The sequence below is a fragment of the Staurois parvus genome, unplaced genomic scaffold (assembly GCF_062004578.1).
Source record: "Staurois parvus isolate SC_StPar_1 unplaced genomic scaffold, SC_StPar_1.0 ptg001357l, whole genome shotgun sequence".
In the NCBI taxonomy this organism is placed as follows: Eukaryota; Metazoa; Chordata; class Amphibia; order Anura; family Ranidae; genus Staurois; species Staurois parvus.
This window is the reverse complement of record NW_028319153.1, coordinates 79,486-94,685: the sequence shown is the minus strand read 5'-3', so window position 1 is coordinate 94,685 and position 15,200 is coordinate 79,486. Positions and strand designations below refer to the sequence as shown.

Genomic DNA, 15,200 nt, shown 5'->3' with positions numbered 1-15,200 from the left:
AGATCTCTCAGCAGACAGCATCAATAGACCCTTCAGTGGTCAGCATCAATAGGACCCTTCCTCAACAGTAGATCCCTCCCAGCAACAACAGATTCCCACCAGCAAAAATAGACTTCCCCAGAAACAATACGCCCCCCCCCCAAAAAAAAAACCCAACAAAGAAATGATCCCCCTGTGACAACAGATCCCCTAGCAGCCAGCATCAATAGACCCTCCAGCACATGCCAGAACCACTTGCCATTACATACATTCAGTGCTGTAGGTGCCACAACTGTGTTCCCCACGCGTTTCCACTGGGAAAAAAAAATGGCGCCAAGCAACATCTATATATAGAAAGAAATAGATCTATCTATCAGACCCATCTCCCTGCTCCCATTCACATCCAAACTCCTCGAGCGCCTAGTCTACAATCGCCTAAGCTCTCACCTCAACGACAACAACCTCCTCGACCCGCTACAGTCTGGCTTCTGTCCCCTACACTCCACCGAAACGGCCTTACTCAAACTCTCCAACGACCTGCTAACCGCCAAAGCTAACGGTCACTATTCAGTGCTTCTACTCCTTGACCTCTCTGCGGCCTTCAACACAGTCGACCACCCCCTCCTCCTTAATAAACTGCACTCCCTCGGCCTCAGAGATTCCGCTCTCTCCTGGCTCTCATCCTACCTGTCACAACGCTCCTTCAGCGTTACCTATAACGCTACCACCTCCCCCTCACTCACCCTCTCTGTTGGGGTCCCTCAGGGCTCCATCCTCGGGCCCCTTCTATACTCCATCTACTCCTCCTCCCTTGGCCAACTCATACACTCTCACGGCTTCAACTACCACCTCTATGCCGACGACACACAAATCAATCTCTCAACCCCCCACCTCACCCCCTCAGTCTCCACCCGAATCACACACCTACTGAGCGACATATCAGACTGGATGTCGCTCCACTTCCTTAAACTGAACTTCTCCAAAACCGAGTTTCTTGTCTTCCCCCCAGCCCGGACACCACCCCCCATTGACTTCTCCATCACATCCAACAACGCCACCATCAAACCCGCCCCGCAGGCCAGAGTACTGGGTGTCATTCTGGACTCCAACCTATCCTTCCAGCCCCAAGTCCAATCTTTAACAAACTCGTGCAGACTCCACCTCCGCAACATCGCCAAAATCCGCACGTTCCTAACCCCAGAAACCACTAAACAGCTCATCCACTCCCTCATCATATCACGACTCGACTACTGCAACTCCCTCCTCACTGGCCTGCCTCGCCGCTGGCTATCCCCGCTTCAGTCCATCCTGAATACGGCTGCCAGACTCATTCACCTTTCCAACCGCTCTGTCTCAGCCACCCCCCTCTGCCAATCCCTCCACTGGTCCCCTTTCAGTGTCCTCCATCCCCCTCTGCCAATCCCTCCACTGGCCTCCACTCAGTGTCCGCCACCCCTCTCTGCCAATCCCTCCACTGGCTTCCGATTGCCCAACGGATCAAATTCAAAATCCTAACACTGACGTACAAAGCCGTCCACCATACTGCCCCGAACTACATCACTGACCTAATATCCAAGTACCGCCCAACACGCACACTCCGCTCCTCACAAGACCTCCTTCTCTCTAGTTCCCTGGTCTCCTCCTCCCATGCCCGCCTCCAGGACTTCTCCAGGGTGTCACCCATACTCTGGAACTCCCTACCCCAATCCATCAGACTATCACCTACTCTCCTCTCCTTTAGGCGCACCCAGAAAACCCACCTCTTCAGGGAAGCCTACCCTGCCCCCTGCTAATTCTCGACCTCCTCCACTCTTCCTACCACTCCATCCCCCACAGCTATCTCCTCCTGTGCCACCATCCCCTCCCTCCTAGATTGTAAGCTCGAAAGAGCAGGGCCCTCGATCCCCTCATGTTTTGCATTGTATTGGTATTGTTCTGTCACATGTTCTGTCCCCCTTTGTAATGTACAGCGCTGAGCGAACTATTGGCGCTTTATAAATACTGTATAATAATAATAATGGGAGCTGCTGGGTATCTCAGGGTACACACACCAGCTATGTTCCTCCATGCAACTAGCATTTTCCGGATGAGCGTTCAGCAATGGCAGCCCCCCCCCCCCCCATGTCTCTCAGTATAGGACTCTGGTGAGGACAGGCGCCTGCTTGCGTCACGCTTCCAGAGGACGCCCCGCGTATTTCTAATAAAGGGATTCCATCTCCAGCCTCGCTGTGCTGCACATTGATTTACGAGGCGCGGTGAGCGCAGGCAGACACGGGACTGAGAGGACTGGAAACAGAAGAATTCAACTTGTAATAAAACACCTTCCTGTATAAATCACACATGTTATGGAATGAAGGCCGAATGTGGGCTATATCCTTCAATGTCAGCGCACAGCCGGCATGTCCTGTTCATCATCTAGTCGTATCCGGCCTCACCTGCAACCAGCGGAGGAGCGATCCTCGCCTCAAAGGAACAATAACCAGGATAATATGATGGTGCAGGGAGGGCCGAGCCTTCATTCACATCTGAGCCTAGCATTCTTCAGCATTTTTTTCATACTGTGTTTTTAGCCGTTTTTGAGCTTTTTACTTATTATTCTCTCATTATTTATTTATTTTTTTGTTAGGGTAATGATAATAATAAATTAATAATTAACACCAAACCCTTAAAAATATAATATAAAAATACTATTATTATTATTACTCAATAATAATAATAATAATAAAACACAAACACCTAAACCTAAACACCTAAATCATAACAAAAAAATACATTATTAATAATAATTATCTATCCATTCAGTCGTTATCCGACCCTTGGCGATTGCATGGACCGTCACTCGTAAGCGACTTTTTCCATGAATTCTCTTAGCAATTATTTTACAGGGTAGGTTGTCAGGTCTTTCCCCAACCCCCACCATGCAGGAGATCCCGCATGGCCAGGGATGAAACTAGGACAATTTAGACAGGAGCCAATTAACCTACCAGCATGTCTTTGGAGTGTGGGAGGAAACTGGAGCACTTGGAGGAAACCCACACGAACACAGGGAGAACATGCAAACTCCATGCAGGAGGCACCATGGTTGGGAATCGAACCCATGACCCAATTACTGCAAGGCAAAAGTGTTAACCACTAAGCCACTGTGCTGAATTAGAATAGTAATAATAATAATAATAATAAATGTTAAATACACAAATAAAAAATAATCATAAATAAATACTAGGTATTAATAAATAAAAAATAATTAACCCCTTAAAAAATATAATAAAAAATGTATACTATTAATATAATAACAATACTAATAACAATAACAATAAAATAAACACCTACACCTAAACCAGAACAAAAAAAAATATTATTATTATTAATAATAATAATAATAATAATATAAAATGTAAATAAATACACAAATAAATAAAACTAATTATAAATAAATACTTGTAAATTAATAAATTAATAATAATTAACCCATAACCTTAACCCCCTAAAACCTAAAAAAAGTAATAATACCAATAATTTATTATTATTATTATTATTATTAATGATAATAATAATAATAATTTATTTCATCTTTTTAAGGTTAGGGGTTAATTATTATTTATTTATGATTTATTTATCATGATTATTTTATTTATATGTGTATTTATTGTATTTTATTTACATTTATTTATTCATATACTATTACTTTTTTTTTTTCATTTGAGCAGAAAATCGCACAAAATGCGCACCAATAGAGCGTTTCTATTATTTTCTATGGGAACTAAAAATGTGCCAAAAACATGCACATCTGCCCAAATTGAGCTACAAAAGTAGCTCCAAACCTTTCTTGTGCTTCAGGCGTTCTGCTTCAGACGACTTGAAGATGTGAACCATCTCCATGGAGTAATATTGATTTTTTTTCCCCCTCTGATCATTTTTGAGCTTCACTCTTCAAAACGCTCAGGTGTGAATGCAGCCTTAGTAAAAAATGCTGTGTGAAAGCCACCCTGACACCCTGTGTGGTCTATAACAAAAAATGTGCTGTGCGAATTTTGCACGGCTGTAGTGAACAATCCCCACAGCAGGATCGACCCAATCATGTCTGTTTATTTCCTGTGATCATCGGCTCCATCTAGTGGCCATCATGTGGCATTTTCCTGAAAAACCTCAATTGGGACAATACCGCATTGTGGCCACTAGATGGGGCTGTTGAACGTGGGAAACGAGCCTACTGGACACATTACAGGGATTATCTGCAGGGGTAGGCAACCTGCGGCTCTCTAGCTGTTGTGGAACTACATTTCCCATGAGGCATTGCAAAGATGACAAAACTGACAGTTACAGCTATGACTTGCAGAGGCATGATGGGACTTGTAGTCCTGCGGCTCTCAGGTTGCCTCCCCCTGCGCTGTGCGAATGCATGGATGGAGAACCGTTCTTGGCTGAGTCACATGACCGATTTGTTCATTGAATTTCCTGGTGTCTTCAGGTCCTCGCACCCTTTTCTGCTCCATGGAAAATTAAATAAAAAAGTGGAGCTAAGATTTCGGAAATGTACACAGCGCACATAGGTGTCCACGGGGGCGGGGCTGAGGTTTCTGTGCCAATCCCAGCACGGTGACCCGAGCTGTCAATGGCAGCTCTCAGTCTCTACTAATGATTGGGAGCTAGAGCGACTATCGTGGTCATGTGATCGGCCAATCCTTCATCAATAGGAGGGGGACGGCGGGGCTGGACAGGAAGGGGTTAATTAGGGGCGGACTGACCATTTGGAAACTCGGGCACTGCCCGAGGGCCCGGGGTCAGTAGCGGGCCCCATGAGATGCCCCTGGTACCTTTTTCATAGGCTTTTTTGAGTTTGGGCAAGGACACAGGGGCCCCATTATCCCCTATTGCCCGGGGGCCCCATGAGTTGTCAGTCCGCCCCTGGGGTTAATATTAGGTCCCCCCCCCCCATGCCATTACCTGTGACAGGCTTTGTCTTTGCCGCTTGTCCAGGAACTTCACCAGGTTCCGCAGTTCTGTCGGATTGGTCCCCGCCAGCGTGCAGAGTTCCTGGGCGGCTGCGAGGACGTTGCGACACTTGACGTGGAGAATTCCATACCGCCCCTTGGCCGATTCACCGATGGCGCTGTTGGTGAAAGACTTCTTCAGGTGGGTGAAAGCCTCCTCGTGGTTCTCTGGGGGTGAAAGCAGAAGAGAAAATGGATTGAAATCCAACCTCCGGCACCCCCTCCGTTCTCGCACAGTGGCAGCGGCTCCTCTCTGGGACTGAAGAGGCTTCCAATGATTTCACCGCACACTGTGAGCCGCTCAGGATGACGGTAGAGAGAACTAGCAAGTAAATGGTTACATTTATATACCAGTCCCCTCATGGCCAGGAGTCCCCGAATTATGGCCCACGGACCACACGTGGTCCACTATAAGATTTTATCCGGCCCGCAGTTGAAGTGCGCGGTCTTCACTTCTGTAACAGTAAGCGGGGGCTCTGGTGGGGTCCCTGATGTAAGTGGAGACTCAGATGTAATGGGGACCCTGATGAGAACCCTGAAATAAGGGATCCTGAAGTAAGGGGGGGGACTCTGTTGGGGACCATGAAGTAAGGGTGTACACTGATGCTAAAGATAACAAAGGACCCTGATGTAAGGGGGAACTCTGATGGGATCCCTCATGTAAGGGAGGATTCTGAAGTGGCCCCTGAAGTAAGGAGGGGACTCTGATGGGGCCCCTGAAGTAAGGAGGGGACTTTGATTGGGACCCTGAAATAGGAAAGGAATTAGAAGGGGACTCTGAAGGGGACCCTGAACGGGGAACTCTGATGGGGCCCCTGAAGGGGGAACTCTGATGGGGCCCCTGAAGTAAGGAGGGGACTCTGATGGGGCCTCTGAAGTAATGAGGGGACTCTGATGGGGCCCCTGATGTAAGGGGGGACTCTGATGGGGCCCCTCATGTAAGGGAGGACTCTGATGGGACCCCTCATGTAAGGGAGGACTCTGATGGGACCCCTCATGTAAGGGAGGACTCTGATGGGACCCCTCATGTAAGGGGGGGAATTTGATTGGGACCATGAAGTAAGGAGGGGACTCTGATGGGGACTCTGAAATAAGAAGGGAATTAGAAGGGGACTCTGACGACCCTGAATGGGGAACTCTGATGGGGACCCTGAAGTAAGGAGGGGACTCTGATGGGGACCCTGAAGTCAGGAGGGGACTCTGATGGGGACCCTGAAGTAAGGAGGGGACTCTGATGGGGACCCTGAAGGAAGGGACTATGATGGGGCCCCTGATGTAAGGGGGGATCTAATGGGGCCCCTGATGTAAAGGGGGACTCTGATGGGGCCCCTGAAGTAAGGAGGGGACTCTGATGGGGACCCTGAAATAAGAAGGGAATTAGAAGGGGACTCTGATGGCGACCCTGAATGGGGAACTCTGATGGGTACCCTGAAGGAAGGAAGGGACTCTGATGGGGAACCTGAAGTAAGGAGGGGACTCTGATGGGGAACCTGAAGTAAGGGGGGTCTCTGATTGGGACCCTGAAGTAAGGAGGGAACTCTGATGGGGACCCTGAAATAAGAAGGGAATTAGAAGGGGACTCTGATGGGGACCTGAAATACGGGGGACTGTTATGGGGCCCTTGGCATAAAGGGGGACTCTGATGAGAATCCTAAAGTAACAGGAAGCTCTGATGAGGGCACTGAAGTAAGGGAAGACTTGGATGGGGATCCTGGGGTAAGGGGAGACTCTAGCAGTAACTCTGCTGTAAGGGAGGATCTTATGTAATATGGACTCTGAAGGGAACCCTGAAGTAAGGGTGAAATCTGATGTAAGGAGGACTGTAATGGGGACACTCAAGGTAACGGAGGATTCTGATGTAAGAGGGACTCTGATGGGGCCCTGATGTAAGGGAGGGGTCTCTGATGGGTACAGACTGACGTCATTTTTCCTCATTCTTTATTAATGGCTGAAGTTCCTTCTCTGTTCTCCTGAATCACATTTAGATGACTGAAAAATTAAAAAAAAAAAGTATTCAATCATTTATTAAACTGATTTTTTGGCCCCTATGGCATGTGATGTGGCCCTTAGGCCCCTTTCACATGAGTGGGGGTCTGCCTGTCCATTCTCTTCTATGGGCATTTGTTGTTGCCCCATCGGATCGGGAAGGGGTTCCGTTCTCCTCCTGCGAGGGTTGACAGCCGGTTCCATTTCCATCCACAGAGCAGAGTGGGCGGAGTCAGTGTCCTCTCTGCATACATGGAGCGGACACGGGCCTGTCACCCGCCTGTTCTGCCCAGCACAGCAGAGGATCCGCGGATAGGTCCCCCTACTGAGAAAAACCGGATCCACCCTGTGCAAAAAAATTGTAAAATCTCCAGCAGTCTCTCCAATTGCTACATTGTATCTCTTGTTACAAAGACATATATTTCCTATGCTCCTCAGCTCCATCTAGTGGTCATAATAAAAGATAATTCACTAAGAAGAGGGAACAGCCTATTTTTTTTTTTAATAAATAGAACCCTTTATGTGAAGATGAAAGGCACATATTGTCACAGATGACACCCCAAGAGAGTTAGTCGGGGGTCCCCATTAAATTTTAGCTAGGGGCCCCACGTCACGTAAGTACATCTCACTTATACAGGTCCTCTTTTGAGCATTGGACATTTTTTTGCTTCCATTTGCGGCTCCTTTGCGCACTTTCCTTTGTCCGTTATTACCTGCCTGGCGGGATTCAACTCTCCCAGGGGCGGACTGACAACTCATGGGGCCCCCGGGCAATAGGGGATCATGGGGCCCCTGTGTCCTTGCCCACACTCAAAAAAGCCTATGAAAAAGGTACCAGGGGCATTTCATGGGGCCCCCTACTGACCCCGGGCCCTTGGGCAGTGCCCTAGTGCTCGAATGGTCAGTCCGCCCCTGAACTCTCCCCGCTGGTTCTGGAACTCTTAGGAGGTGTCCAGTTTTACGGCTGAAGATCCATCACTCTACAGGATTTTTACGATGTTGCTCGGGGGGCACATGTCCGCCTCCGTATAGGGAAGCCTTTATATACGTTATGACCGGCTGCTAATTTGCCGTGACTTGCGGTTCGTGTCGACTACAAGGGTACAGTCATGTGATTTTATGCTGAGTGACACGTATGTTGTACATCCTCACATGCCAAAACACGTGACCCATGACCAGTCTAATTATTACTGGAGGTCTTCTGATCTAATATACACTATATTGCCAAAAGTATTGGCCCCGCCCTCCCAATCATGTGATTCAGGGGCTCCAATCCCCTCCCAGTCATGTGATTCAGGTGTTCCAAACCCCTCCATGGACACAGGTGTATACAATCATCCCCTAGGCATGCAGACTGCTTCTACAAACATTGGTGAAAGAATGGGTCGCTCTCAGGAGCTCAGTGACTCCAAGCGTGGTCCCGTGATAGGTGGCCACCTGGGCAATAAGTCCATCCGTGACATTTCCTGGCTACTAAATATTCCACGCTCAACTGTTAGTGGGATTATAACAAAGTGGAAGCAACTGGGAACAACAGCCACTCAGCCACCAAGTGGTAGGCCACGTCACATGACAGGGCGGGGTCAGCGCATGCTGAAGCGCACAGTGCGCAGAAGTCGCCAACTGTCTGCAGAGTCAATAGCTAAAGACCTCCAAACTTGGTGTGACCTTCAGATGAGCCCAACAACAGTGCGTAGAGAGCTTCATGGAATGGGTTTCCATGGCCGAGCAGCTGCATCCAAGCCTTCCATCACCAAGTGCAATGCAAAGCGTCGGATGCCGTGGTGTAAAGCACGCCGCCACTGGACTCTAGAGTAGTGGAGACGTGTTCTCTGGAGGGACCAATCACGCTTCTCTGTCTGGCAATCTGGTGGACGTGTCTGGGTTTGGCGGTGGCCAGGAGAACGGTACTTGCCTGACTGCATTGTGCCAAGTGTAAAGTTTGGTGGAGGGGGGGATTATGGTGTGGGGTTGTTTTTCAGGGGTTGGGCTTGGCCCCCTAGTTCCAGTGAAGGGAACACTTAATGCGACATTTTGGACAATTTCATGCTCCCAACTTTGTGGGAGGAGTTTGGGGATGGCCCCTTCCTGTTCCAACATGACTGCCCACCAGTGCACAAAGCAAGGTCCATAAAGACATGGAGGAGCCAGTTTGGGGTGGAGGAACTTGACTGTCCTGCACAGAGTCCTGACCTCAACCCCATAGAACACCTTTGGGATGAATTAGAGTGGAGACTGTGAGCCAGGCCTCCTCCCCCGACATCAGTGCCTGACCTGACAAATGTGCTTCTGGAAGAATAGTCCAACCTTCCCATAGACACCCTCCTAAACCTTGTGGACGGCCTTCCCAGAAGAGTTGAAGCTGTTATATCTGCAAAGGGCGGGGCCAACTCAATATTGAACCCTACGGACCAAGACTGGGGGGCCATTAAAGGTCATGTGCGTGGAAAGGGCGGGGCCAACTCAATATTGAACCCTACAGACTAAGACTGGGGGGCCATTAAAGGTCATGTGTGTGGAAAGGCCGGCCGACCAATACTGGCGGCAATATAGTGTATGCAGGTGCGGACTGACAACTCATGGGGCCCCCGGGCAATAGGGGATCATGGGGCCCCTGTGTCCTTGCCCAAACTCAAAAAAACCTATGAAAAAGGTACCAGGGGCATCTCATGGGGCCCCCTACTGACCCCGGGCCCTCGGGCAGTGCCCAAGTTTCCAAATGGTCAGTCCGCCCCTGGGTGTATGTAGAAAGTAACCAAATCCTCAGCAGGTAACCAGTGAAATTAGTGACTCCCAGGGAATTCCTGTAAGACGCCTAAAAATACTCATGTGCGGGACATTTCCCATTGAACAGTGACTAGACGCACACATGCGCACGGGAATGCATGTGGGAATGTGTTACATACATGGGCGTCCTGTTGGCACCGGTCTATTAAGGATGCTAGTTGCTGACCTAGCTTGATCCTGACCTGATCTTGGATTCTACTTCTGATTGGCTGCCAGTTCCTGATCCCGGCTCTGTTCCTGACTTCGGCTCTGCTTCTGATTGGCTGCCAGTTCCTGATCCCGCCTCTGTTTCTGACTTCGGCTCTGCTTCTGATTGGCTGCCAGTTCCTGATCCCGGCTCTGTTCCTGACTTCGGCTCTGCTTCTGATTGGCTGCCAGTTCCTGATCCCGCCTCTGTTTCTGACTTCGGCTCTGCTTCGGATTGGCTGCCAGTACCTGATCCCGGCTCCGTTCCTGACTTCGGATCTGCTTCTGATTGGCTGCCGGTTCCTGATCCCGGCTCTGTTCCTGAGTCCGGCTCTGCTTCTGATTGGCTGCCGGTTCCTGATCCCGGCTCCGTTCCTGACTTCGGCTCTGCTTCTGATTGGCTGCCGGTTCCTGATCCCAGCTCTGTTCCCGACTTCGGATCTGCTTCTGATTTGCTGTCGGTTCCTGATCCTGGCTCTGTTTCTGACTTCGGATCTGCTTCTGATTTGCTGTCGGTTCCTGATCCTGGCTCTGTTTCTGACTTCGGCTCTGCTTCTGATTGGCTGCCAGTTCCTGATCCCGGCTCTGTTCCTGACTTCGGCTCTGCTTCTGATTGGCTGTCAGTTCCTCATCCCGCCTCTGTCCCTGACTTCGGCTCTGCTTCTGATTTGCTGTCAGTTCCTGATCCCGGCTCTGTTCCCAACTTCGGCTCTGCTTCTGATTGGCTGCCAGTTCCTGATCCCGGCTCTGTTCCCGACTTCGGATCTGCTTCTGATTTGCTGTCGGTTCCTGATCCCGGCTCTGTTCCTGACTTCGGATCTGCTTCTGATTGGCTGCCAGTTCCTGATCCCGGCTCTGTTCCTGACTTCGGCTCTGCTTCTGATTGGTTGTCAGTTCCTGATCCCGGCTCTGTCCCTGACTTCGGCTCTGCTTCTGATTTGCTGTCAGTTCCTGATCCCGGCTCTGTTCCCAACTTCGGCTCTGCTTCTGATTGGCTGCCAGTTCCTGATCCCGGCTCTGTTCCCGACTTCGGATCTGCTTCTGATTGGCTGCCAGTTCCTGATCCCGGCTCTGTTCCCGACTTCGGCTCTGCTTCTGATTGGCTGCCAGTTCCTGATCCCGGCTCTGTTCCCGACTTCGGCTCTGCTTCTGATTGGCTGCCAGTTCCTGATCCCGGCTCTGTTCCCGACTTCGGTTCTGCTTCTGATTGGCTGCCAGTTCCTGATCCCGGCTCTGTTCCCGACTTCGGCTCTGCTTCTGATTGGCTGCCAGTTCCTGATCCCGGCTCTGTTCCTGACTTCGGCTCTGCTTCTGATTTGGTACCTCATTTCCCGCCCGTTGATGACCCCGGCTATTCCTGTGACCAATCTTCTGCCTCTGATCCCGGCTTCCCGTCCTCCTCGAGTGAGAAACCCCCACCATAGAAACTCAGTCTAGATGTGTCCGGATGGGTGTCTGCATGCGCATTTTCACGCATTCTGGTGCGTTTTTGAAGCGTTTTTTACATGTTCCGGTTAATTTTTCCCTCTCTTTTTCCTCAATTTAAATAGAGAGATGTGCATTCCAGGGCGTTTTTATGCGTTTTTGACATGTCTGGTGCGTTCCGGTTCAATTTTCCCCCTTTCTCTTTCCTCAATTTAAATAGAGATATGTGCGTTCTGTGCGTTTTGAGTTTTTAGTGCGTTTTAGTGTGTTCCAGTACATTTTTGATGCGTTTTTGACACAATTTGGTGCGTTTCAGTTAATTTTTCCCTCTCTCTTTTTCTTCAATTTATGTGCGTTTCGTGCGTTTTAAGCGTGTTTTAGTGTGTTCCAGTACGTTCCAGTGCATTTTTTATGCATTGTTGACACATCGTGGTGTGTTCCGGTTAATTTCTCCCCCTCTCTTTTTCTTTAATTTAAATAAAGAAATGTGCGTTGCAGTGCGTTTTTGGTGCGTTCTGGTTCATTTTTCCCCCTCTTTTTCTTCAATTTAAATATAGATATGTGCGTTCCAGTGCATTTTGGTGTGTTCCAGTATGTTCCAGTGCGTTTTTGGTGCGTTTTGGTGTGTTCTAATATGTTCCAGTGCATTTTTCATGCGTTTTTGACATAACTGGTGCGTTCCGGTTCATTTTTCCCCCTCTTTTTCTTCAATTTAAATATAGATATGTGCGTTCCAGTGCATTTTGGTGTGTTCCAGTATGTTCCAGTGCTTTTTTGGTGCGTTTCACCACCTTCCTGTGCATTTCTGTGCAGGAAAAATGCAGCCTGTGCTACTTTTTTTTTCTGCACCCGGAACGCACTGGAACTGCAGGCGCTGATGTGAACTATGACACCGACCACCATATCACCTACTTTCTGTGCGTTTTGGATGCGGAAACAAAGCAACTGAAACGTATTTAGTGTGAACTTGGCCGTAACTCCCCAGTCACATCAAGCCCAACTTTTCAAATCGTGCGACTTACAGTGAAGTCGCAGGATTTCAAAGTCGGGTGACATGCGGATTTCAGGTGTGATTTGCAAGACATCAGAGATGTTTATGCAAATCGCACCAAAAGTAACACATGGACTGCTTTTGAAATCGGTGCGGCTCCGACCAAGTCGGAACCACACCAACATGACCGCTCTAATGGCGGACAATAGGGTGCGACTTGGCGTGCGATTTGTTTTGGGCAAAACGCAACTTTAAAAAAATTGCGTGAAGCTTGTCAACCAAAAAGGAGGAGGAGCTTGTTTTGGGGCAGCAAACACACCTAGAGCAGCCCATTGAAATGAATAGGCCGCCCTAGACGTGGCACGTGGAATCGCATGAAAATCGCTCACACAAAATCGCAAGCCACAGTATCCAAAAAAACCCCCAAAGTTTTGCCTTTTTTTTTGCATTTCGCTATCAATGTGACAAATTTCATCTTTTTTGGACAGTTGCCAATATTTGATTTTTAGGCCCCATTCACACTTGGCGATTTGGAACCACAGACGGAATTGCCGCAATTCTGCTTGCGATTCCCAAGCGCGCGGCAATTGATGCAAAAGGCGTAACGCGCGTTCAGGTGCCATTCATTCTGAATTCTAAAATTCATTGGAAATTACACCCCAAAGGAGGTTGCGGTTTGCTGCAATTGTGTCGCATGATAATCGCAGCAAAACGCAAAAAATTGCGTGAAGCTTGTCAGCTAATAAGGAGGAGGAGCTTCTTCTGGGGCGACAAACACGCCTAGAGCAGCCCATTGAAGTGAGTAAGCCGCCCTAGGCGTGGCACATGGAATGGCATGAAAAATTAGGTGCGATTTTACCCAAATTGTCACGCGACTTAATCGCGGCAAAACACAACTTTTAAAAAATTGCGTGAAGCTTGTCAACCAATAAGGAGGAGGAGCTTCCTTTGGGGCGACAAACACGCCTAGAGCAGCCCATTGAAGTGAATAGGCCGCCCTAGGCGTGGCACGTGGAATCGCATGAAAATCGCTCACACAAACTCGCAAGCCACAGTATCCAAAAAAACCCCCAAAGTTTTGTCTTTTTTTTGCGATTCGCTATCAATGTGACAAATCTCATCCATTGAAGTGAATAGGCTGCCCTAGGCGTGGCACGCGGAATCGCATGAAAAATGAGGTGCAATTATCATGCGACTCATTCGCGGCAAAACGCAACTTTAAAAAAAAATGTGTGAAGCTTGTCAACTAATAAGGAGGAGGAGCTTCTTTTGGCGCGACAAACACGCCTAGAGCAGCCCATTGAAGTGAGTAAGCCGCCCTAGACGTGGCAAGCGGAATCGCATGAAAAATGAGGTGCAATTTTACCCGGATTATCACGCGACTCAATAGCAGCAAACCGCAACTTTTAAAAAAATTACATGAAGCTTGTCAACCAATAAGGAGGAGGAGCGTCTTTTGGGGCGACAAACACACCTAGAGCAGCTCATTGAAGTGAATAGGCTGCCCTGGGCGTGGCACGCGGAATCGCATGAAAATCGCTCACACAGAATCGTGTGAGTGGGGCCTAATGGATATGGAAAATCACATAAATGATGAATCCAGATGATTGGGAAAAAAGAAAAAACCAGTCACGAGACTGGCCTACTAATTCACGAATGAGTGCGCCCGTCACTGCTGGGAGGGGGAGCAGAGACATTTCCTTAAGCCCCTCCCCCCCGATATTCTTGCCCCGCCCCGTAGTCACACCTGCCCTTACCTTTTGCAATGAGCACATCAATGCGTAAGAGATGGATTTTTTCCTGCGCGTTTTCCATGTCCACCAATGTCGCGGCGATCAGTTCCAGGTCGTGGATCTCCAGTTCGCTCTGAAAATTCCTATCGGCATCGAACATGTCTATTAAAGAGCTCCTGCAGTGGTCGTGCAGCCAATCGATGATCCGGGACCGAGCTTCTGGCTGCAGAGATTGGATCTCGCGGGCGACGTAAGCCGCGTCCGACCGGAGGGCCAGCGTGACGCTGCTCACCGCTTCCTGCGTGATTATAGAGAAGGAGAGATCGAATTATTTCATGCGTGAAGATTGGTGCAGCGAAGTCATTCATATCTCCCATTGAATTCACCTCTGGCACAACGATCGGTACACAGAGCTGATTGGCTGCCGGCCCACTTTAAATTCTTGGCAAGTCAATGGAACGTCGAACAATCGCTGACCGTGTTTCCACTTAAAGGGGAACTCAGGAGCGGACTGACCATTCGGGAACTCAGGCACTACCCAAGGGCCGGGGTCAGTAGGGGGCCCCACGAGATGCCCTTAGTACTTTTTTTTGGGTGTGGTTTGAGTGTGTGTGAGAACACAGTGACCCCATGATCCCCTATTGCCGGGGGCCCCATGAGTTGTCAGTCCGTCCCTGGTGAGGACCTTCCCCCAGCTTGCCTTTCATAGGCTTTTTTGGGTGTGGTTTAAGTGTGGGCGAGGAGGCTGGGCAGGAAGGGGTTAATCAGGGGCGGACTGACCATTTGGAAACTCGGGCACTGCCAGAGGTCCCGGGGTCAGTAGGGGGCCCCATGAGATGCCCCTGGTACCTTTTTCATAGGCTTTTTTGAGTTTGGGCAAGGACACAGGGGCCCCATGATCCCCTATTGCCCGGGGGGCCCCATGAGTTGTCAGTGAGCCCCTAGGGGAACTACGGCCTTTTCATAGGAATTGTGAATGTTCTCATGAATGGGTATTAAAGTGGACCTGTCATCAGGATTGATTCTTCATCCCACGGAGGGTAATCTTCGATCGATCATCTCATCAAAATGACGATCGAACAGACATGACTTCCCTTCTAATCTATTAATGTTGGCAAAACA

General features: G+C 49.2%; 1 protein-coding gene across 1 annotated transcript in view; it reads right to left on the bottom strand.

Moving 5' to 3' along the window:
- Window positions 1–15,200, bottom strand: part of TTC34 (tetratricopeptide repeat domain 34) — an 87,319-nt gene that overhangs the window by 37,582 nt on the left and 34,537 nt on the right. The window contains exons 6-7 of the mRNA XM_089661633.1: window positions 14,103–14,376; window positions 4,924–5,138 (exon numbers count right to left, since the gene is read on the bottom strand). Coding sequence (XP_089517759.1) covers window positions 4,924–5,138; window positions 14,103–14,376 — 489 coding nt within the window. The remainder of the gene's footprint in view (window positions 1–4,923; window positions 5,139–14,102; window positions 14,377–15,200) is intronic.